At 41.7% G+C, this 25,116-nt stretch overlaps 1 protein-coding gene across 1 annotated transcript in view; it reads left to right on the top strand.

The window, feature by feature from the left end:
* Positions 1–24,635, top strand: part of LOC122789392 (BTB/POZ domain-containing protein 3) — a 175,284-nt gene extending 150,649 nt beyond the window's left edge. Inside the window, exon 9 of the mRNA XM_044056814.1 lies at positions 23,035–24,635. Coding sequence (XP_043912749.1) covers positions 23,035–24,067 — 1,033 coding nt within the window. The 3' untranslated portion in view covers positions 24,068–24,635. The remainder of the gene's footprint in view (positions 1–23,034) is intronic.
* Positions 24,636–25,116: the final 481 nt, after the last annotated feature.

Here is a 25,116-nt window from a genome sequence, read left to right as displayed (position 1 = left end):
TTCCAAAGCCTTGGTCCGGTGTCGGTTGTCGCTTCTTCCCTGACGTCAGTGCGGCAGGGGTATAAAAGAGGCAGCCAACGCCATTTTCTTCAGTCTTTCTTGCCGCGCGGTGCCTGAAGCAGAAGCAGTTCGCAAGTGCCGGTCAGTCAGCTCCTGACATTTTCAAACAGAATTTCAGCCGAAGTCTTCTATAAAACTAAGTACTAAACTTTTCTTGCCTCTGACCGATGTCAGACAAAGTTAATAATTGTATTTCTTGTGGGAAGCAAATACCTCATTAATGATTTTCATTCTTATTGTATTCCTTGTCTAGGCCCAGACCACGACGTTTCTGGTTGTCGGTTTTGCGCTAGGTTCAATAAACGCACTATTAAGCATCGGGCTGATACCGCCCGACATTATTTTGGCAGAAAATTCAACTACATTATGTCGTCAGAACCTCCGACTACAGCTTTGTTTAAAAAACGCAAGGACAAAGACCGGCAGCCTAGACCTAGACCTAGACCAGATACCGAGGTCTCTGTTAGGCCTGCCGCCGGATCTTCGGTATTCAGTGAGGCGCCTACGCAGCCCCTGACTACCGCAGATTTAGAAAATATGACTACCTCTCCGTCAGAATCTACTGGGCCACTGGAGCCGGTTCCTCCTCAACTCGCGGACGCCAGCCCTGGCAGCGATCCGGAGACTATGGACAGGCCTTCGGTTTCAGAAGGCGTCTTTAAACAGACTACTCTTTCCATTGAGTCATACGCTAAGCTTCCAAAGGTTAAGAAACCGGGTCCACAGACTCCCATACAGGCCCCTATGCCTAAAAAAAATAGATGCTCAAAATGGCGGAGAACCTGATTACCCTTATCAGAGGTTCCCAGCCCTCTCCTGACAAAAGGCCTAGACTGGAGGAAGATTTACCTCCTTCTGACCAGGAATCCATTTCCTCAGCAGACTCTGAGGAACAGGATTACCCCTTCCTTCTCTATGAAGACTCAGATGCTGAGAAGTCTATTCCCTCCGTTTCCCCCCTGAAGACTTCTCTTTTGGGGAAACCCTGCACACCATGAGAGAGCATTTCCACTTGGAAGGACAAGGTTACTCTGACTCCAAGAAAAGACTACGTGAGTTTCTTCTTTTGCCTCAGCATAGACCCCTAGCCATTCCGCCTGTTTTAGACATTGTGGATGATGTCTACACTGAATCCAGTCTAAATCCAGATTCCTTACCTCCAGCACCACCTAAACCAGACAGATACTATCGAGTCCCTGACTCTCAAGTTTTTATATAAAAGCCCTGCTGCAGACCCAAAAACCATTTCCCAGGGTCCCAAAGGGGTTAAGGCCTCTACTGCTAAGAATCCACTACCTGCGGAAAGAGATTCCAGAGCATTAGAAAGATGGGGGAAAAAAGTGTATACCTCTGCCACTTTGGCCATGAGGGCATTAAACTGCCAATTCCACATGATTAAATACCAGCAGTACTTGCTTACTCAGTTAAAACAGAAAATGATCCCTCAAACAGATCAACTAGATTTCAAAGGGATGCAAGATTTGTTGCATGCAGCAGAACAAGTGGGGAAACATACCTTGCAGTGTGGTTTTGATTCTTTGGAGGCCTCATATAGAGCAGCAGTCACAGGGTCTGTAATACGTAGACATGCTTGGCTAAAAGAGCAGACCTTACCAGAATATGTCAAAGCAAAGTTACTGGATGCTTCACTGCAAAAGGATGCGTTATTTGGTGTCAAACAGAGGAAGTTTTAAAGAAGATGGAAGAAAAGGCAAAATCAATGCAAACAGTTAAAGATTTTTTACAGGTACAACCTTCTCGCTTCAGCAGAAACTGGCCATCAAAAAACTGGTCCTTTCCTGCTTCAGACAGACCCCAAAGGGGCAGGTACAGACGCCCTAGGGGCAGAGGCCAGGCACAGGGTACCTTCAGGCCTAGACAATGGCAAACAACAACTCAGAGGGGGAGACGACAGATCTCAACCCTTCAGAAAACAAACTCAATGACTTTCCTCTTCGCCTGCCAAGCAAAATTGCCCATGCAGCACCTCTAGGAGGAAAACTGTCTCTTTTCCCACAAAATTGGCGCATCATAACAAAGGACAAATGGGTTCTGGATATTACCCGAGGCTACAGATTTCATTTTCACACTTTACCACGGATGAGAGGCATGCCAAATCTGCCAACAAACCAATGGGCAGAGGCACAAAAGCAAATTTCAGCTCTCATGAACATGAAAGCAATTCAAAAGGTACCTGCAAAAGAGCAAGGTCAAGGATTTTACTCAAGACTGTTTCTAGTACCAAGAAAGGACAAAGGCTGGAGACCCATCTTAGACCTTTCAATTCTAAACACATACCTGGACATTCCCAAATTCAAAATGCTCACACTACAGCAGCTTCTTCCCATGCTGGGCAAGGAGTCTTGGCTAGTAACGTTGGACCTCCAAGAGGCATACCTGCATGTCCCTATCAGACAAGCTTGCAGAAGATACCTCAGATTTTTGGCAGGCACAACACATTATCAATTCTCTGCTTTGCCCTTTGGCTTATCTACTGCGCCCAGAGTATTCACAAAATGTCTGGCATCAGTAATTGCATACTGCAGACAGCGAGGAATACAAATTTATCCATATCTGGACGACTGCTTGATCCAAGCGGACAGCAAAGACATCCTACTACAGCATCTGGCATTTGTAACAAGTTGCTAAGTTGCCTAGGGTACACAGTAAACAAAAAGAAGTCAAAACTAATACCCTCACAAGAAATAATTTTCCTGGGTGCCAGCTTGAATACAACGGCCCAGATAGCTTACCTCACGCCAGACAAGCAAAAACAACTGGCTCAGTACTTCAAAAAGATGGCAACTTCTACCCAGCTCACTGCAAGGAAATTCCTGCAGACATTGGGGTACATGGCATCCTGCATTCAACTAATTGCATATGCAAGGCTGCATACGAGAACTACAATGGTACCTAAAAAGTGTATGGTCCCAACACAGACACAGCCTCGAAGCAACTATAACTCTCATTCCCTGCCTTCAAAAAGAGTTTCTATGGTGGGCTCAAGCATGCCAAGCAAACAAGGGCCTTCCTTTTGTCTCACCTCAACCAAACCTTGACAACAGATTCATCAGACTACGCCTGGGGTGCACACATGGCAGGACAATGCATACAGGGCAAATGGTTTGCAAACCAAAGGCAACTGCACATCAATCAAAAGGAGTTGCTAGCTGTAAAAAATGCACTAACAGCCTTCAAGGACCTTTTGCATCCAGGACAACTTCTAATAAGGACGGACAACTCCACAGTTATGTGGTACATAAACAAACAAGGAGGGACGCACTCCTACCCACTATGCAGACAGGCAATGGACTTGTGGAACACAGCATTAACTTACCAAGTACAACTGCAAACACAATTCCTGCCAGGAAAAGAAAACATTTTGGCAGACAAATTAAGCAGAAATTTGACAGACCCTCGAGTGGAGACTACACCCACAAGTATTCTCAATGATAACTCAAAGGTGTTTGCCTCAACCAACAATTGCCAGCTACAAAAAATTTGCACAAGGACTTACCATCCCCTGGCCTGGAAAGTGGATGCCCTGTCATTCAGTTGGACAGCATTGTCAGTCTACGCCTTCCCACCTCTGCCTCTACTCACCCAGGTATTACTGAAAACCAGATCAGAGAGAACACAGATGATCCTCATTGCCTCGGACTGGCCACGTCAACACCGGTAACCACTACTACGAAACTTGACTCACAGCCCTCCATGGATCTTACCTCAGTTCCCTCTGCTGTTAACCCAACAAAACTCTCAGATCCTTCAGTCAGCTAAGGACCTTAAATCTAGCTGCATGGAAAATACCTTAAATTATCAAACACTTCTCTCAAAGGACGTTTAGAATGTCATTTTGGAGGCCAGGAGGCCCAGCACCAGAAAAACTTACTCAGACAAATGGAAAAGATTTTGTGTATGGAGCCAGGCCAGAAGCCTAAATCCTGGCATCCCAAATATTCCGCACATACTCCAATATCTAACTGAGATGCTACACAAAGGCCTTTCTTTCTCATCCATAAAGGTCCATGCTTCAGCCATTTCAGCTCAATATGATACGGTTCCTCCCATTTTCTCTCATCCTTTGCTAAGGCAGTTTCTCAGAGGGGCAAAAAATATAAGACCCCCCCCAGAAAACCACCTACTCAAACTTGGGATCTAAATTTTGTTCTGGAAAAGTTAACACTTCCTCCTTTCTAACCAGCCTTTTCAGCAGAGCTTCAGTACTTGCCATGGAAGACAGCCTTGCTGCTTGCTATCACCTCAGCATGCAGAGTCTCAGAACTGCTGGCACTTATGGCAGTGGAACCTTTCATCATTTTCCATCAGGACAGAGCATCTTTACGCACCAACCCTTCCTTCATGCCAAAGGTAATATCCAGTGTGGCTGTCGATCAGACCATACACTTGCCCACCTTTTATCCAAACCCACAGAATAAAGGAGAAAGACTCCTTCACTCTTTGGACATTCACAGACAGTTGCATTACTATTTGGACAGGACAAAGGCCTTCAGAAAATCTGACCAACTCCTTGTATCCTATGCACCAGGCTCAGAAGGAAAGGCCATTTCAAAACAGACAATCTCCAAATGGATAGCACATTGCATCCGCTTTTGCTACTCACACCATGGGAAAACAGTGCCTGCTAGTATTAGGTCTCACTCTACCAGGGCTACAGCAACCTCAGCAGCCTTTTTCCGAGGAGTCCCAACAAAGGACATTCTGGAGGCAGCTACCTGGAGTTCAGTGCACACCTTCACCAAGCATTACCACCTTCCTCTGTACTCAAAAAACCAGAGCTGGGTTTGCCACTGCAGTTCTGCAGGGCATCTTAGCTGCACCTAACCCAGTTTAGCTCCTACCACCCAACCATAGCTTTGGGACTCTATTTTTATTTTTTTATTTATCATTTGTTGACCGGGAAAGTCCGACTAGGTTCCACAGAGCCTGTTTTCAGCGGAGGCCCGGGGAGAAATGCTCCAGATGCATGTCTTTGGAATCTCTACCCAAGTGTGATGACTGCAGCAGCATAGCACGATGAACATAGTACAGTTTTGTACCTACCATAAATGTAGATCAAGTGGTTATGCTGCTGCAGTCCAGGTTACCCTCCCTCCATCCCCTCTACCTAACAAGGCTTTTCTTATACCTCCTTGTACTTCAACTTTTGAGATGCATGTCTATATGGTGTATTTGCTTACAACTAGTACCATTGTTTTGCACTAAGGTATGTTTTGCAAGCTTCTTATTTTGCCTTCTTAGTTTGGGGCACTTGACATTTGGGGCAAGAAAAACTGTGGCGTTGGCTGCCTCTTTTATACCCCTGCCGCACTGATGTCAGGGAAGTAGCGACGACAACCGACGCCAGACCAAGGCTTTGGAATTCAGGCCGACTGCAGGACCGCCTGACGGCAGGATAACCCAAGTGTGATGACTGCCGCAGCATAACCACTCGAACATCTACATTTATGGTAGGTACAAAACTGTACTTTATTTCTACTGCTGATGAACATTTGGTTAATTCCAATCCTACTGTTTCTGGCAAGAATGGGAAGACTATTGAAAAGCATAGGGAAAAACTGCATGCTTCTATAGCTTTGATTTGCAGAATTTTTAATTGTCAGGTTCATATGTTAAATATTCTGACTAATTGTGAAAATATAAGAAATTTTATCTGCAGTTTCCTCTTGTGAAGAAAAATACTGCTTTAAATAATTTTAATTTATTCTGTTTTACAGGTCACTATTCATTGTTTGCAGTGTATGTATAACTCTGTTGATATTTCTTCCATGGCTATGGCCACTGGAACTGTTTTGAGGAGGGTTTTCTAGCTTTTTTCTCAGAACCACCCAGATTTGAAGAATGGGATTTTTAATTTCTTATTTGGATAGAGATTTAGTATTTTGTTTCACTGCTGCAAAAGTTATCAGAAAAGTGAGATTAAAGTTGTAAGTTGATTTAAGGAAATGTTTTTCAGCCCTCCTCTTCCAAATTTTCTAAGAGATTTCTAACCCCTTATCCAATTTTAGTTTAAAAAAAAAACAATGTCAGTGGAATGCTGGTAAACAAATGTTTAAGAAATGGTAGGGGAGTTCCAAAAAGAATGGACAAGACTCTTGTACTTCAATACATGCTGTCTGAGGGAGTTATAGAACCTGCTACCCCTTCCCAAGTTGGGAAAGGTTTTTATTCAAGGATGTTTTTAGTGCCAAAAATAGAAAATGCCTGGAGATCAGTTCTAGATTCTTGTTTTCTTTCTTTCCTAATCATGTTTGTGATAGTGCCCAAGTTCAAAATTGTCACTTACAATATGTTGCTTGTTCTTCCTCCAAGTTTCTAGGTAACACTAGATCTGATGTTGCCCTTTTCATTCTTCCTCACTTATAGGTTTCAGATCCGACTCTGACGCCAACTCTTGAGCTCTTCCCTCTACCCACAATGCCCCACTCCCATCCCCGTTACCTCAGATCTTGTTTGCCGCCATCATGGCTTGACACAGGTTCCAGCTCTCAAGCATTTGTAAGAGAACATTTCCCTTTTTTAAAATGGGTAATTTGTCTCTCTATATTTTCTCTGTAAGTCCCTTTTTAGTTTTCACAGGTCCTCAGATCTCTCTTATGCTTATCCTCCTGTCTCTCGCTCTCCTCTCTCTCCATTCTGTCTCTCTCTCTTTCTCTCATCTTTGTTATCCTCCATGGATACTGGAAGATCTCCAGTCTCACCTGTTGGGGGGATTCAACACCCCAACATTCAGGCCCTCAAGCTGACTGAATGGTTTCTCCACTTCCAGAGATAGTTACAGTCCAGGCTTTCTCCCTCACTTGTGACATTTGGCTTCTCAAAAGGATTCTACCAAAAAAGTTTATAGAAGCAAGTGGAAAAGATTCTCTATTTGTGCATGAGATAGGAACACAACTCTTTTCAAAGAGGGTGCTAGCTTCCCTACAATTAAACTTCAGTTGGCAGCAATTTCTAATTTCCACACAGAGAATAAATCCTTTCCCTTGGCTTTCTCTAGATTGTGCAACTCCTTTATGAAAGCCATATTTCTGCTAAGGCCTCCAATAAAGGATCCCTCACTGCCTTGGGATCTTACTGTTGTACTTGAAGGTTTGACACAGAAACCCTTTGAACCTTCAGACAAATCTGACCTAAAATATCATGGAAGACAACCTTTGTGGTAACTGTAACTTTGGCAAAACGAATTTCTAAGCGCCAGGCTCTTTCAGCAAAGACTCCTTGTGTTTGTTATTTTCAATAGTTTCTTTATGAACCAACCCCCCCCCCCCCTTTTTTTTTTTTTTTTTTCTGAGAATAACATTAACCAAACCATTCACTTGGCCAGTTTTCTTTTCAAATTTTGCAAATAAAGGATAGTACATGCTATACCTCCTTGATGTACACAGACAACTATGTCTTCAACTCCATATGACAAAAGAGTTTAGGAAGTCGGACAGCTTTTTGTGTCTTTCTCTCCAAATCACCTAGGCCAGTTAGTTTCTAAAGTCACCATAGCTAAATGGATTATAGACTGTATCTCATGGATTTTCACACTGGTATGGCATTACCAAAACCTCCCCAAACTCACTGAACTAGATCTGTGGCTGCTTCATCGGCTTTTTGGTCAAGGACTTATGCTGATGACATTTATTCAGCAGTTTCATAGTCCAGAACCCATACCTTTGTTTCACATTACAAATTGGACATCATGTCTAGCAGTCGAGCCTCCTTTGGTTCGATAGTACTCTGAAATATCCTTCCCTGAGGGCTACCCAAGATCAATGTAGCTGGGGACTCTGTCCAATAAGTGAGGAATAATGAAAAGGACAACATCAGCTTTATAAGTTATATACTCACCATAACTTGGTTTCTGTATTATCCATTTTCTTTCTTCCTCAACTCCCATCTATCCTCTGTCTTCTTCTGGATGGACCTGTTGGATTGTGTTTGGAACCTGTTGTTCCAGGTTTGAGACCTATTTTTTTCTATCTGATTACATTTGTCCTCATCTGTTATTATTTGTAAGAGGGCAGCAAACTTGATCTGAGGTAACAGGGACGGAGTGGTGCATTATGGGTAGAGGGAGGAGCTTGTGAGTTGGAAACTATCTATAGTATGTTGCCAAGTATGATCCGCCTTGGATCTGAACACCATAAGTGAGGAAGAATGAAAATAGACAACACAAATGACAAGTTATGGTGAGTACATAACTTATAAATTACTTCTCACATCTGTTTATCCAGACTTCAGGGTGTTTCTTAAGCTTTTGTTTGTCTGTATTACATTATCAGTTCTCCGCCTTACCCTTTTGACTGTACACTATACCAGGAGTGCTCACAATGTGTCTAGCTCCAGTTATAGCTCATTGCAGGCTCCGGGGTATCTACTTTTTTCCATATTTAGATACCTGGGATTAAGAGAACATTCAAAAGTCTTTTTTGACTCCTTCATACAGGATTGTGTTCCTGGTGCGTCAGCCACCTCATTTCAAAGAGCTTTTCTTCCACAGGAAAAATAGATATCTATTTCTAAGATTTTCCACTCAGACTTCAGATTTTGGTCACTGCATGGGAATACCTCAGGATTTTGGGTTTCATGGCACCTGGGCTTCTCCTGATGCCCCTGGCAAGATTCCACATGAGAAAGATACAATGGTGTCTGAAACCTCTTTGGTCCTGGCAACAACATCCTTTGTCTTTTCAAATCCCAGTGCTGGGGTTTGTCAGAAGAGAAATATGTTGATGAAAGACAGTAAATTTCCCTAAATCCAGGTCTTCCCTTCTTCCGCTCTGCTCAAAAACAGTGAATCACCATAAACACTCAGACATACTTTGAGAGCAGTTTTAGAAGGGATAACATTGCAAGTTGTGTGGGGCACCAAGGGCAGACACAAGTACATACATGTAAAAGAACTGTTTGCCCTACTCAAGACACTCGACTCTGTGCATCATTTTTGGTCCTTGGGACCTCTTTAGGTTGTTACAGACAATACCATAGTCATATGGTATGTCAGGAAGAAAGGAGGAACTAAGTTGTTACCCCCTTTGTAAACTAGCCATATTGTTCCATTTGAATGAGCTAACGTAACTGGCTTGAGATTCTTAACATGGAAAACAGTTTTACTTATTGCTGTAGTCTCTACAAGAAAGGTACGAGTTGCAAGCAGTTATGGTGAGTCAACCCAGTCTCGGTTTCTTTCTGAGCTAATACTCCTTTTATGCCAAAAGTGGTATCAAAAAACAACTACATGTACTGCCAAGGGGAATTTTTTAAACAAAAGAAAGGTGTTGCCATGGGTGCCAAATGTGCCCCTACATATGCCAACATAGTTTTGAAAAGGTGGGAAAAACTATACATTTTGAACAGTCCATACACCCAATGCTGGTGTTTGTACAAGAGATTCCTGGACGACATATGTATATTTTGGACAGACACAATGGAAAAATTCCATGAATTTTTGGATTATTTGAAAGACACCACCAACTTTTTGGATTCCACATTTGAGGCAAATGTGGAACAATGTGTGTACTTGGACATTATACTTAAAAAGCAGGCTACAGGATTTTCCTCGGGTATACATCGCAAGAAAACCTTTTCAAATTCATACCTTCACTACCAAAGTTCTCACCCTTATTTTCAAAAGAAAAACATAGTGAAGGGACAACTTGTTAGGGTCAGTTGAATGACCTCAGACGACTCAGAATTTTCAAGTGAAAGTAACAATGTTTGCAACATGTTAATGGATAGGGGTTATCCAAGACCACTACTTGATGAGGCCTTACTTGAAGTGGTCCAAGAAAGGCACAAAAGATTTGCCCCTATTCTAGGACAGAACATCTCTAGTACAACCAACGATTTGGGCTCCAAAGAAACCACTTCTTTAGATACAGCGTATATACTTGATTATACGGGGGATTCAGGGCCTATTAGGCAAGTTATATCTAAGGAATGGTCAAGATTTGTTCAAATTTCAGATTTACCTTTCAAAAATCAAAGACCACTAAAATTTATTTATCGGAGGGACACCAATTTCAAACAAATGTTTGAATTTGGAGGCCCTAAAGACAAGAAAACTGGCACCCGGGATGTGGGGACATACAAATGTGGGTTTTGTTCCCAATGCCCCAGGATTAGCAACAAAAAGGAGATTTTTTTGGAAGCTAGGAATAGAACACTCACTAGCAGAGGTACATTTAACTGCAACAGCAATGGTGTTGTATATCTTGCAGCCTCTAATTTCTGTACCTCGTTTTATGTGGGAAAAACAGAAAGGAAAGTAAGATGTCGCATTTACGAACACTTATAAGAAGTTAAAAAACAAAATGTGAAAAATGCATTGTTTAGACATCAAGTTTCTTGCCCACAAGCAGAATTTTCTTTTTTTTGTGCTAGACTCTTTACCTAGGGATATTAGGGATGGATTATGGGAAGATAAACTTGAATATAAAGAGTTATACTGGCAGATAGTACTGGATTCCAATAAATTTCCAGGTTTGAATGATTATTTGTCTATAAAGCCAGTACTAAAAGTTAGATCTGCAAAATTATAAAGCTCTTGTACTTACATCACAAAGCCACCAGACGTCACCATTTATCACATTCAATATATATATATAACTTGGAAGAAATCAGTTTTAAAAAGGTTTTTAAACAACAAAGTGGTTTTAATGTGAAATTTTATAACACCATACATGTTTTTTAATCAGAATATGTTCAAGTCATTTCATATTCTAACTATGTAAACAATTATTTATTTATTTTAAAAGTATTTGACTAAAATACAGTGTGTTAAGTTAAAAACAAAATTGTTTTACATACTGGTACTTTAAATTAGTTGATGTTTTCAAACTAATTAGCAATTTCTGTAATTGGACAGACAACAGGGCAGGGCTATTTAATCATGAGTGAAGCATTATTCAGTGTTTCAGTTTTTGCTGAAGAAGATTGTTGATCGAAAACGCATTGTGGATTGTTAGCGTTATTTTGTGTTATTTCTACCAATAAACTGTGTTACTTGGACTGCGGGTTTCCATCGGCAAGATTTTATTGTGGTTACTAGCTTTCATCATTTTGCCTACATCTCCTTTTTGTAAAAGTGGTATCAGAGTTTACTTTAAGCCAAAACTGTCCATCTTCTCATTTTCTTTTCTGAACCTAAAATGAGGGAGACTGGATACCTCCATACCATGAATGTCGACAGACAATTAAGGTACTGTCTTGGCAGAACTAAATCTTTCAGATCAATTTTTAATTTCTTGTGAAAGTAAAAAGGGACAACCTGTGTCAACACAAACTATTTCCAAATGGTTGTCAAAGGATATTACCTTTTGTTGTACTCGCCACAGCAGAGCTATTCCAGACAGGGTCAAGGTCCAGCTTAGGCTACTGCAGCAGTGATCTGCATGAAGAACGTACTACAGTTGTGTAAGTAAACAACCATCACTGTAGATGTTTGAATGATCAGTGCTACAGTAGCCATTCCCTCCCTCCATCCCCCTTGTGTTGTGGTGTGCAGTTTATACCAGGCTATGGACATTTTTGTTATTCCTGGCATTCTTCTTTCAGGGCTTAGCCTGGCTGTCTTTGCTAAGATGAAAATTTTGAAGGGTTTGGTCATTCGAGCTGGCTGATGGTTTGGGAGCGTGGAATTTGCCCTGAAGCTTTGGAAGCTGGTCGGCTGTTTTGTCCTTGGCAGGATATAACCCATATAGCTAAGGCTACTGCAGCAGTGACCATTTGAACATCTACCGTTATGAGTACAGTTATGCAAGTTCCTGGTGTGTGTCCCCCCCTTGTGCTGTGGCATAAAACAGTGAAGGCACTCTGGATAGTGACCCCCCCCCCCAAACCCAGGGAGGACATGTGACTGGCAAGTAAAATTTCCAGTGGCAAGTGTGTGATGATGCAGCTTACTAGAAAAGAGGAAAAGTCCTGCTGAATGTCTTTGATGCTGCCTGTTTGGGGCAAGATTGCCGGCCTCCTTGCCCTATCAAGTCTTGATCGGTTTTACAGGGTATAAGACTTGTCTCAAATTCCTGTACAATAACATTGTTGCAGACCCAGATACAATGTCTCTGGAATCTGAATATGAAACCTGGCTGTCTCACTGGGTATAACACTTTTGCTGATGACATGGAGAGCAGGTTACTGGATAGATTTTGCTTAAGCAACACTAGCATTCAGGTTATTGAACTGTCAGACTCGCATTTTGAAATACCAAGAACACGTCCTCAAGCAGTATGGGAATGGTGCAGGACAGGAACCAAAAAACTTCCATTTTCGCTTTAATACAAATTTTAGTTATGGAAGCATGCTTTCTAATGTGGGCATAATGCTGCAAGTTAATTGTCCAGGGCTGCTACAGCAAGATCATTCATATAAGGCACTCCTGACTGAGAAATCATTCCTTTCCTGAGGATGTGAATGTACAGGGTTTTTCTTTGGACAAGGCATGTAATGTATTCAGAAAGCTGGATGGCAGGGAGAAGACTGTGGAGTCTGTGAAATTTGTTACATCTTCCTATCCCAAGATATAACCAAGGTTATCCTTCCAAACAAGGGCTCTACTAATGCTGGAGGCTAGAAAAAGGCAACGTGAAAGAAACAATGGCGGCATGAAGAAGTATGGAAATGGGGCTGTCAAGGCTCTTCCCATAAGCATTGAGCGGCTGTGACTACACCAGTCTCCTCCTTCCGTAAGCATTGAGCAGCTGTGACTACACCAGTCTCCTCCTTCCTAAACTTCAAAAAACACACCAGCCCTTAAGTCTCACCCCCTACCCCAGAATGCGCAATCCATTTTTTTTTTTAAGATAGATGGTCAGTTAGCCTTCTGTAACCAGAACTGGCTAAGAATAAACTCTGGACAGATGTATTCTCCTAATTACCTCCAGAGAATGCAAAATTCAGTTTTTTAAACAGCCTCCTAAAAGAGGTCAACGATTAGTACCAGTAGGCCAGGAGCAACTGATAAATCCCATCATACCAGAAGTGCTGGCCTTGGGTACAGTGAATACCATTAAGCCCCACCACCACCACATTGGCCCTCAGTCTGTTGATTCTGGAAACAGGGACATAGCTAAAAAAATAAAAATATTTGACAAGAAGTGAAGTCTGTAAGTGTAATGTTTTCATTCTTTTTTGACTGTAATGTCACCCCTCCCTTTCTGAAAAAAAGTCATAGACTTGGGGGGGGGGGGCAGAGAAAATTTTGTCTAAAAATCTGGGATAATTGAGGTATGATTATCACCACCTCATCCTAGAACAAAAGTCCGGAAAACAAAGGGTTTTAATCAAAGTCATTAGTCATCCCAAGAAAGGATTGGAGAACTATTTTAGATCTTTTAAGACTACCAATTTCTGTGAATGCTAGAACTCCAGATGTTGACATTACAGGCCGTCCTTTTTATCATAAGCCCCTCATTTTTCCGGTTTACTCTAGAACCTGATTGATGTCTTCCTCCACATTCCTATTTACAAAGCACACAGGCAGCTTCTATGGCTAGTGGTGTTGGTGGGAGGGTCACCTTTACTAGCTTTCCATGTCCTTAGTGACAATTTATAATAGAGGTGATATACAGTAGCCCCCCATGGCCCATTTAAGTGTTTCAGCACAACCATGAGTATTTACATTTGAATAGCTGAATCTGTATATGCACATACCATACGCACATGCCCGGACGTGACCCTAAAGCACATTTGAATAATTCTTGAAAGGTGTGCATTGCTGTGGATCCTTAATTGAATAGTCTGAAATTGGGAAGGTCTCAGGCTACAGCAAGCAATTAACATCCCAGATTTCAAATAAAGTGGTTAAAAGGTTAATGATTTCTCATTAATATTTTGTTTTTAAATTGCTAATCATTGGGATTTTCTTTGTCATGACCCTGCTGTTACTATCCGGTTAAACAGTTATTCGTGTGGCTTTTGAGGAATACTATGCTTTTTTATAAAATAACTTGGAAAAGTTTACTGTCCAATTTTTTAATCAAAATTGAACATAAAGGATTAAGTTTGCATCTCTGATTATAACTAACTTGCGTGTGTGAGACATGGATACCAAAATGTTCACCTCGAGTGAAAAGCTCAAGATGTGAATTTTGGCATCCACATGGAGACCCAGATTCATTACTCTGCATCTCCCTCACCACTGCAGTAGAATTCTTCTACAGGTAAAGCAGTGAGATACTATCTCCTTTCATATAAAACATGGAAAGTTGAATGGGTATTCATAAATTCACCCCAGGCTTAACTGGACTAGCCCCTCTTTAGAATAGAGCTACAGTCGAGGGTGGGATCTGGCAAGGCTTGATGGTCATAACACTCTAACTTTGCACTTTTTATGATAATAAGGTTAATGACAAGTGAGATAGAGCCTTAATTCTTTGTAGTGCATGGAGCTTTTTATGCTCCATGTACTGCCAAATTACAGAAGAAGTGTGGGTGCACAAGGTGTTTTACTGACTTTCAAAGCCTTTGAGAGCTGGTAAAATAGTGCTGTCAAACAGCAGGTATAAACAGTTTCCATCTGAAAATTGAATGGCTTTAAAGGCTCTTAAGAGACTTGTTGGCCACAGTTTATTTTCGTGCAAGTAAGTGTGGCAGAGTTAAGTATCTAACAGCTTTCAAGGGTGCTTACCTTCTGTTGCTGTTCTTTGCTGGCTGCCACGGTCATTTGTCAATCCCTGGTGTAACACCTAATCTGAACAGCACTTTGACATGCATAACATAGAGAATTATGATGGCTGAACCAATCATGAGACATGGATGACAGGAAATATATCTTGAGGCAGATAGTCTCCTAGAGATGAATCTTTTTGCTCTTGTGTCCAACAGCTGAAAGAATTCTGCTCAAAAAGCCCTCCCAGAATGGCTTGGGCAGTGGAGTAGAGGGTGTTTTCTTCTTGACTGGGATGGTCTGCTTCTCTATGGTTCCTCCTTGATACCCTTGCTTCCCAGGGTAGTATAGAAGGTCAAGTAGGAGAGGCCAGGGAATAGTTCTTATAACCCCTTTTTAACTAAGACAGTACTGGTTCTTTTAACTCATTCCAATGGCAGGGGAATAACTGTTCCTGCCACTTCAGCATGTGATGTTCCTGATGCACTTGGGGAGGGGGGGTCACTGATGCACACCAATCTGACCACGCTAAACCTTGCATCTTGGAAAGTATGTTGTTGCGGTCCTTTGTGCATCTGTACTCTAAAAAAAAAAAACATGCGGAAAGCTATGACAGAGGTCAAAGAGGCCACGTACTAGGAGGTCATGCCCAGCAGAATGGAAAATGTTTCCTTCTGGTGCCAGAGGAGGAACAGGTAACCCCAGAACTAGTGGGTATGCCTATGTTGGCCAATATCTCTTTGAAACAAGTCTAGCTTATTCCTCATTGAAGGTATGTTTACCTGTTGTATCTACTTGCTTGCTAGTGTACCCATCTTTGGCATCCAGACCACCATTGCAATGGTTTCTAGAGGACATCTTTTACCTCAGGCCTCCTGTGGCCCCCAGTCTGGGACCTGATCTGTGCAGTAAAGAAATTACCTTTCCATCTTTGAACTGGCAGCATCACCAAATCCTTGATTTAAAGAACAGATTTCTTCATTACAGCCACCTCTACCAAGGCAGTAGCTGACTTTCAAGCCTTACTATACGAGGAGCCTCATCTTATGTTCTACAGAGGTGCATAGACCCTGTGCTGCAACTCCTCATTCTTCCCTAAGGTGGTTACGGAACAAGCCTTCAGTAAGCTGTCCAAAAGAGAGAAGGAATCCTGCACTCATTGGATGCCCACAGAAAATTGGGGTGTTATAAGCAAAAGGCAGTCAGGAAAGTGGAACAGTTTTGCTGAGAGCAAACTAGGGTTAGATATGCTCAAGTAAGACTATCTCTAAATAGTGTACCATATTAATTTTTTGTTAAAGCCACTCCGCTAGGACCACAGCAACCACTACTGTTTTCCCCCTACTGCACTAGATTTCTTACAGGTGGCTGTAGGCCCTCTTTTCACACCTTTTAAGCTTTACAGGTTAAATGTAGTTGCTAGGAAAAGAGCATGGTTTGCATCCAATATGTAGGAAGGCACAATCTCTCTCTTCCACTCTTTAGTAATCCACCCCCCGTCTTCCCTAAAGTTTTATGACTGCAACGTAGTACAGCTCATAAGGCAATGTAATGTAATGGTAGTGTGTGTGTGTGTGTGTGTGTGTGTGTGTGTGTGTGTGTGTGTGTGTGTGTGTGTGTGTGTGTGGTCACTGTTGCAGTTTTATTTCCCCTCCCTCCCTGCCATTGCTTTGAGTAACAAGGGCTGAGGTGGTACCCACTTAACTTTCCTCCCTTCTCATAGTTTTTGACCTTCATTTCATGTCACCCCAGTCAGCCAGGACTGCCCACGTCTCTGACTGAGGTTGCTGGGGTTTCAGCTGCTAAGGACTGACCTAAGGGTGAGTGCCTTTAAAGAAAGGCAAGAAAGAACTAACGAAAGGTAAGAAAGAGCTAACACTGGTGTGGAATGATGCCATCTGTATAGTAGGTACATGAAGACATCAGGGGAAGGCAACGTCAACCTGACTGTAGGAGAAGGATGCCCACTTTTGAAAGTCAGGCTGGAGAATGGACCTCTAACCGAGTTCTCCCATAGTGTTGACTGCAGCAGAGAGTGTAGGGGAACATCTACAGTTATGTTAAGTACACAACTGCTGTTTTCTCTCTCAAGTCCTATAATCACCTGTTTCTGTTGATTCCCTCATCACTGTCTTGCGTGTGTTGAATTAAAGCACATCTTATCTTAATGTTGTATGTATTCAAGTACACTGTATTTTGTATGTACTCAAAATGTAATGCTTTTTATCACGATGTAGAGCTTTCTTTCCATAGCGCCACTGAAAATGGGCAGTGCTGAGCTTGGCATCCCAGTAACACAAGTATAAATAGTTAAATAGAAATAAATAGTTATTAAAATACTGCTAGAGATTTTCATATGATAAATGTTGTTGCTGTTTATGTTTTGTTGCTTAAATTGTTGTTAGATAAGGAGTGTACAAGCCTGGATTGCATATGCTACCCTCAGAAATCAGTGAAATCCTTAGTGTGCCATTTTATATAGTTTATTTGCCCATATGTGGCCGCACTGCTCTAGTTATTTAAAGATGTAGAAATGCTTGCCCCTTTAAGCTGAAGCAGTCTTGAAAAAGCAGTGAGATGATGTACAAAAAGAATGTGTCAGTTTGCTATTTTGCATTGTACTTGTAATTTCATATTTGCATGTACTTCATTGTACTGTGATAGTTATTTAGTGCTCCATGAATGCTTGGACGTTTTAGTCATCCTGGTGTACTATTAATGACTCAGACTGATTAGCATCAAAAGAATTAAGAAAGACAATACATCTCTCGTGAAATAGCATTGTTGTATACACACATAAGCCTGTTTAAATCGTTAGCAGTTTTCCTTAATCTCTCTGAATGAACAAAGGGACGATATGTAATTACTGAAGAAAGATAAAGTTTTAGTAAAATGAATTGAAAGTGGTCCATGTCACTGCACATCAGTAGATGTCCTCCTATATCAAGTGTTGCAGTATAATTAATGTTAGGGATCTCCTGCAAAGGATAGCCCAGTCCGGCCAGTATATCAAAGCCTTTAGAGCTTGAATGCGCTGTACATCACATGTATGCTCCCTGCACAGGACATACGGTGTAAAGGAGATGTATGGATACAGATACTCAGAACTTCTTTACTGCCAGTCCGAACGCCATCATCACTTCTTGGTCTGAGCACCCTTTGCTGTGCTGAATACCTAGCAGTCAGATAAGTACCCTGTTGGTGTCATTTTACTTCTTATTATTGATCTTGTTTTCCTTTGATTACCTGGAGTTCATGTCATCCAAGAAGGGAAAATGTCAGTGTAAGGCAGATTCCCCATAAAGATCACCATAAACCGTGTCTTTTTTGTTTAGGTGTTTCCAACGGACATACCTCCTGTAGTATTTGTAAGGTGTTTGTACCTAGGATTCTTAGAAGCCAGTTGTCTACCCTGACCATCTGTCTAGAGAACCAGAAGCTTCAAACAGTTGGACCAGAATAGCCTGGCAAAATCGATTTAACCCTTGGGTACTGCCATTAAGTAAAAAGGCCAAGAAATCACAGCCAGATTCTTTGGCTGTCCAGCCTCCACAAAACGTCTCTCAAGAAGCTGGTAGGCCACCCAGTTTCTACTTTGGATTCCTCTGCCACGACCCAGTAGGAGACCGGCATAGATCGTTCCTTTTGCGCATCATCTGAGGCTTTGCAGGCATCTACTCCAGGTATCAAGAGGGAACTGCAGTTGATTATCTTGGAAGGCCCTAGGGGGATTTTGCAGATTTTGGTCAGGAAAGTTCTGGGTACTGTATTGAATCCCAATCGAGGTTCGGAACCTCCGATATTTATTTTATTTTTTATTTATTTCACATTTGTTTTATCGGGGAGATGCGACTGGAGTAGTAGTCCATTTTCAGTATGGGCTATATTATTTACTTAAAATGTTATTTTCAGTAATACAAAAAACTTGTATTTGTAAGTTTAAAACAGAGCAGCTTTAAGACAAAACAATCTGAGACTGGTACAATCATTACAGTAGTTATAGGATCAATACTTAAACCAACTGCTTGTTTTCACAAAATTAAACAACACAGACATACTAGCATTTATAAAGTTAGTCTACAGAAGTCAATGATAACCATTAAAGAAAATTTTCTAAACCATAGTGAGATGTTCAGAAAAGTATTAGGGCTGACTTCTTTACAAAGAAAAGACAGAAGACTAAACATTCTTTTGTACATACTAAGGACCCTCAAAGGGAATGCCAGGAGTTTACTCAAAGGCCTGTTTAATGTCATTGTTTTACTCTTTCCAGATGCCATGCCCTTTGGAGTTGTCTTTTAGGGATACAGTAGTCAGAGTGATGGAATATTGTAAGTGGGATTCTTCTCAGAGTCTGATATCTAGAAGAGGTATTATGAGCTGCTTCAGGTGGATACTCCTAATCCTTCTGAAGTACCTCCTGTGTTGGCTGCTGTGTTAGACACCTTTATAACTGCCCCTAATACTCCTGTTTCTTAGCTGCCAGCTACAAAGAAACCTGACAGGTTCTGTAAGGTTCCTGAGGATTGGCTATTCCTTTGTGTCAATCTGCTGACACTGCTGTAGTGTCTTTCTCCTCTGAAAAAGTTCCCTCTTCCAAGCTTCTGCCTTCAGATAAGGATAGTATGGTAATGGAGAGTATTGGAAAGTAGGACTATACTGCTTCTGTTCTGCCCTTTAGACCTGCTGCTGCTTAAGTCCCTTCAAGAAAAAGGTAAAGCTTTGCAGGACCTTAAACATATTTTTGTATCCCCTTTTCCTAAGTTCCAGAGGAAGTGTCCTACTAGGTCTGCTTTTGTTCACAGGCAGTCTTGTCAGGTCACTGAAGGCAAAAAAGGTGGTAGGTGAGCTCCTCCTGCAAGGTCTTCCCAGGCTGCTATGGCTCAGAAGCCTTCTCTTCTGATGAGCCTGCTTCCCTAACATTTTGCCCCCCCCCCCCAACCCTTGTCAAGGTTCATTTGTCCCTTTGGCTCTCCCTCTGTCTTCCAGTCTAGCAATTCATCACCTCAGATCCTTGAGTTTTGTACATGGTTACGTCATGGTGTAGAAGTCTCTCCTTTCTTTTTTCAGGGATTCCTGCTTGCTCTTTTCTTGGAGGTTCTTGGGTCCCTGGTGGAGCAGGGAACTATTCAGCCGGTTACTCCTTCCCAAGTGGGAAAGAGTTTTACTCCAGAATGTTCCAGAAAGGATGGCTCTTGGAGACCTATTCTAGATCTCTCCTTGCTCGGAGACCTATTCTAGATCTCTCCTTGCTCAACACCTTTCTCAAGGCTCCTTCTTTTTAGATCCTTTCTCTTCAATCTTCATTCCCTTTGTTGATGCCCCAAGATTTTCTGGTCTCCTTGGATCTGAAGGGCACTTACTTTCATATTCCTATTCACCCTCTTCAGGAAGTTTGTTTCTCTGTTTCTTCCTCTCGTTTTCAGTTCTCTGCTTTGACCTTTGGACTCTCTACTGCCCTAAGGGTACTCATAAAAGGACTAGCTCCTGTGAGATTGCCTTTTGCATTCTCCAGTGAATTCAGATTTTCCATATTTTGAAGACCTGTTAGTTCCGGTTCCTTCTCCCATTTGCCTGTTGCAAGCTCTGGAGTTCACCATATTTCTCCTGTAACGTCTGTGATTCACTGTTAACTTCCAAAAGTAAAGTCTAGCTGGGCTGCAGGCAGTGCCAGTGTTGGCCTCTCATTCAGCTCCAAAGGCTTTATTCTTGACAGTTTTCTTTGTCACTTCTTCCTTTACCTGCAGTTTCAGCCAGAGAGTTTCTTCTAGCCCCTAGGATTCAAGACTCCCTCTTGCCAGAATACATATGCAGAAGCTTCAGTGGTACTCAAGTCAGTTTAGCTTCAGCATTGCCACCCTTTAGATTTCAGAGTGGCTCTCCTTCCTCGTCTCAAGAGGGAGTTCGAGTGGAGGAGTCGGCAACTTAACCCTCAACCCAGGCATGCCTTTTCAGACTCTGATTTCTTCTCAAGACAAGAACTGTTCACAGAAGCCTCGGACATGGTGGGGGGGGGGCTTCCTATGGTCTCCTAAAAGTCCAAGGTCTCTGGCCTACCCATCAGAAGTTGGACCATATCAGCATCCAAGAGAAGAGTGCTCTGATTCAGGCCTTTTTTTCACCCCTTGTTCTCTCCAGACCTAGTGAAAGTTTACACAGACAACACCACAGTGATGTGGTACATCCAACAAGGGTGGGGGGGGGTCACAATTCTTACCTTTTTAGCAGGCTGGCTCTTCAGGCCTGGGATTTAGCTTATTATTTATCAGCTAACTCTTCAGGCAGTGTACATTCTAGTGGCAAACTCCTTCCACAGGTCCATGAATAGATACTTTACAGAGACACTTTCTGGGCATAGTCAATCAGTGAGTTATTCCTCTGGTAGATTGTTTTGCCTCCCCACTGAACAGGCAGCTACCTCTCTTCCTTTCCAGAGTGCCATGACATTTGGCATGGAAGACTGACACCCTTTATTTTTCTTGGAAGGAGATGTTTCTGTATGCCTTCTCTCCCCTTACTCTTCTTTCAACAGTCTTTTAGAAGATTCAGTTGGACTCCCTAAAAGACTGTTAGTGACTCCTTTTTGGCCAGTACTGTCCAGATTCCTCCTCTTAATCCATCTGTCCAGTGACAGTCACCACAAGTTATCTTCTCATACAGTGTAAAGGGTCACTCATCCATCTTCACTTGTCCATTCTTCAACCCTGTGGGTGACTGGGTTTTGCTTCCTTTTAGGCACTTTTTTTTTTTTTCCTGAGGACATGTTCAGGGTTTTACAGGAGGCAAGAATACCTGCAAGCAGAAATATTTTCTGTCTCGTGCTATGTTCATAACCAGGACCCTTTTTGAGTTGGTGATCCCTGTGGTGGTCCTGTATTTGTGAGTTGCTCCAGTCTGGTTTGACCTGTTCTTCTATAAAGGCCTTTTTGTCAGCTATTTCTGCCTGCCTGTCCTTGAATCGTCCTTTGGCTCCTCGTTTTGAGGTCAGACAGTTTTTTTTAAAGGTGTCCTGCATCTTATGCCCTCAAAGAAGCCTATTCCTCCTCCGTGGGACATTAATTTTGTTTTGGAAAAGTTGACTCAGACTCCTTTTGAACCTGCAGTTTCATGTTCTCTGGAACATTGTACTTGGAAGGCTGTCTGTATTATTGTTTGGCCTTGCTTTTGCTCGGAGGGTTTTTAGCTTCAAGCCCTTATGGCCATTCCTCCTTTTTGTTTTTTTGTTTTCATGGAAACAGTGTGTCCCTTTATACTAATCCTCCTTTAGTGCCAAAGCTTGTTAATGAGCTGTCCTTGAATCCGTCAGTACGGTTACCTTCCATTTTTCCTTCCTCTCTGTCTACAAGTGAGAGAGTCCTGAAAACCTTGGATTTGCAGACAGCTGAGGTATTATTTGGATAAAACTATGGCCATTTGTAAATCTGACCAGCTTTTTATTTCTTTTCATACCAGGGCATTAGGTTTGGCTGTTATGTCATTTCCTTTTGTTCTTTTCAAGGAATGTGCCTGTCTACTTCTGTTGGAGCTCATTCCACAAGGGCCGTTGCTTTTTCTGAAGCTTTCTCCAAAAGTTTATATACCAATTCCATCATTGAAACTGCTACATGGTCCTCAGTGCAGCATTATATATTGGATATGGTTTCTAAGGCCAGAGCAAGTTTTGCTAGGGCCATTCTGCATAGGTTTGTTGAGGGCTTTTCCCAGCCTTCCAGCTCCCACTCCTTATCTTGGGCTTTAGTTCTCTCCCTAGGGTTAAGAATACTACAACAGTGATGTGGAAGGACATAGTACAGTTGTGTAAAATCTTACCAGAACATTAGATGTCCTTCTCTTCACTGTTGCAGTGTATGGTCCCTCCCTCCATCACCCTTTTTCCTTTTGGGCTTTGATTTGCATGCCCTTCTGGCCGGGGTCTTACCTTTTCCTTCTGCAATTTCTCCTTCTGGATGTGCGTAGCCTCCTTTTGTCCTATGGAGACTGTTCTCTACTAGGACAGTTCAGTTCTGGGCATCTGCTTCCATACATCACCTTTATGCCCTACATCCTGTACAGGGAGCTTATATGTGATCAAGATCTAAAGGCTTTGATACAGTCTCTGGCCTATCCTTAGTGGTGGATCCTTAAGGTTAAGAATACTGCAACAGTGAAGAGAAGGACATCTACTGTTATGGTAAGATTTCACACAACTGTACTTCAGATTCTGAGTTCATATTTCTAATGCTGGAATTCTCTTGCTATTTTACATACTTTTCTTCTGATTAGCAGGATGAAGTTATCAGATGCATGATAGGCAGTTTTCTGTTAATGAAAACAATGCGTCTTGGTAGTTACTGTTTTATTTTTTTCTTTTAATACAGGTATATTTACTGTGATGAAATTGATTTGGCTGCTGATACAGTGCTGGCAACTCTTTATGCTGCAAAGAAGTACATTGTGCCCCATCTTGCCCGAGCCTGTGTCAACTTTCTGGAGACCAGTCTTAGCGCAAAGAATGCCTGTGTGCTGTTATCCCAAAGTTGTTTGTTTGAGGAGCCAGATCTGACTCTGCGCTGTTGGGAGGTGATTGATGCACAAGCAGAGCTTGCACTGCGTTCAGAGGGTTTCTGTGATATTGATTTTCAGACCCTAGAGAGCATACTTAAGAGAGAGACCCTCAATGCAAAGGAGATTGTAGTGTTTGAGGCTGTGCTTAACTGGGCTGAGGCAGAATGCCAGCGTCAAGACTTGATTGTTACCAATGAAAATAAACGTAAAGTACTAGGAAAAGCTATCTACTTGGTCCGTATTCCTGCTATGGCACTTGATGATTTTGCAAATGGAGCAGCTCAGTCAGGAATTTTGACTCTAAATGAAACTAATGATATTTTTCTGTGGTATACGGCATCCAAAAAGCCAGACTTGCAGTTTGTTTGCAAACCCCGGAAAGGTCTGATTCCACAGAAGTGCCATCGATTTCAATCCTGTGCCTACCGCAGTAATCAGTGGCGGTACAGAGGTCGATGTGATAGCATCCAGTTTGCTGTTGATAAAAGGGTGTTCATTGCAGGATTTGGGTTATATGGATCCAGTTGTGGCTCTGCAGAATACAGTGCCAAGATTGAACTTAAACGCCAAGGTGCCCTTTTAGGACAGAATCTCAGTAAATATTTCTCCGATGGAGCAAGCCACACTTTTCCAGTTTGGTTTGAATATCCAGTGCAAATTGAGCCTGATACTTTCTATACAGCTAGCGCCGTTTTGGATGGCAATGAACTGAGTTACTTTGGACAGGATGGGATGACAGAGGTTCAGTGTGGGAAGGTGACTTTCCAGTTCCAGTGCTCATCAGATAGTACCAATGGTACAGGAGTACAAGGAGGGCAAATACCAGAACTGATTTTCTATGCGTAAGGAGTATTTTGCGGACTGATGTGCTGTGTATTGCACAGTACCATTATGTGCAGCTGTATGGTTTATAGCAAACTTGGTTTAAAGGGTAGAGATCTGTAGGTGATTGCATTATATCTTCGACATTCACCTATATTAAAAGAAATCTTTCTTAGAGAAAAGCCAGTCAGTGTACTTTTTAGTTAGTTTTTAGCTCAGTTTGTCTTCTCCTTACCCTCTAAAATTTGCTGATGATGTATCACATTGATGCTAAATTAACTGACCTTTTAAAGGCTAATTATTAAATGCACAGGAAGGCTGCTTTTTATAATGTCTGCAGTACACAGAGCATAGTTCTGATGTGAAGTAGCATCCTGCGTCACATAGAACAGGCGCATTGATCTGTGTCCGTTAGCAGACACTGTTGTGCCCTTTACCTTTCCTTCAGTGTACATGCTAGTGACGTGAAAAGTGCTATAAAGTATCACTTGTCAACAAAATTGTTTTAAGCAAATAGATCCATAGTTTCCCTAACTTGAAATGACATCACCTTAGAAATTACAAAGACATTAATAAAATACTTTTCAGAATAGCTGTTCTGTTTACTTTTAATGTATGGCAAATTCGCAAATATTTTAAGAGTTGCACATTGCCTTTTGCTGCAGGTTATACAAAATTGTCATTTTGTATTTTTTTTTTTTTTTTTTTTTAATTGGGGTACCCTTTTTATCCTTCAGCACTACAGAAGTACAATTTTTATTAACAGGGATGTTCATAGGTTTAGTTGTCAAACTTGGGAACTACTAGCTTTCAAAGATTTGCCATAATTTTGGATATTTTTTTTATACATTTCTCTTTCAAAGTATGTACATTTTATATATATATATATATATATATATATATATATATATATATATATGCACACACATACATACACACACACACACATATATATATATATATATATATATATATGCATGTGTGTGTATATGTGCGTGCCCACACTCACAGATTTATGTAAAAAATATATTTTTTTTTCTTTGAAGGAAGTTATTCACAAACATCTTAACCTG

Source organism: Protopterus annectens, chromosome 1.part2, assembly GCF_019279795.1.
Source record: "Protopterus annectens isolate FY-2018-M chromosome 1.part2, PAN1.0, whole genome shotgun sequence".
Lineage (NCBI taxonomy): Eukaryota > Metazoa > Chordata > Ceratodontiformes > Protopteridae > Protopterus > Protopterus annectens.
The sequence above is the reverse complement of the archived record's forward strand: the minus strand, read 5'-3'. Positions and strand labels throughout refer to the sequence as shown.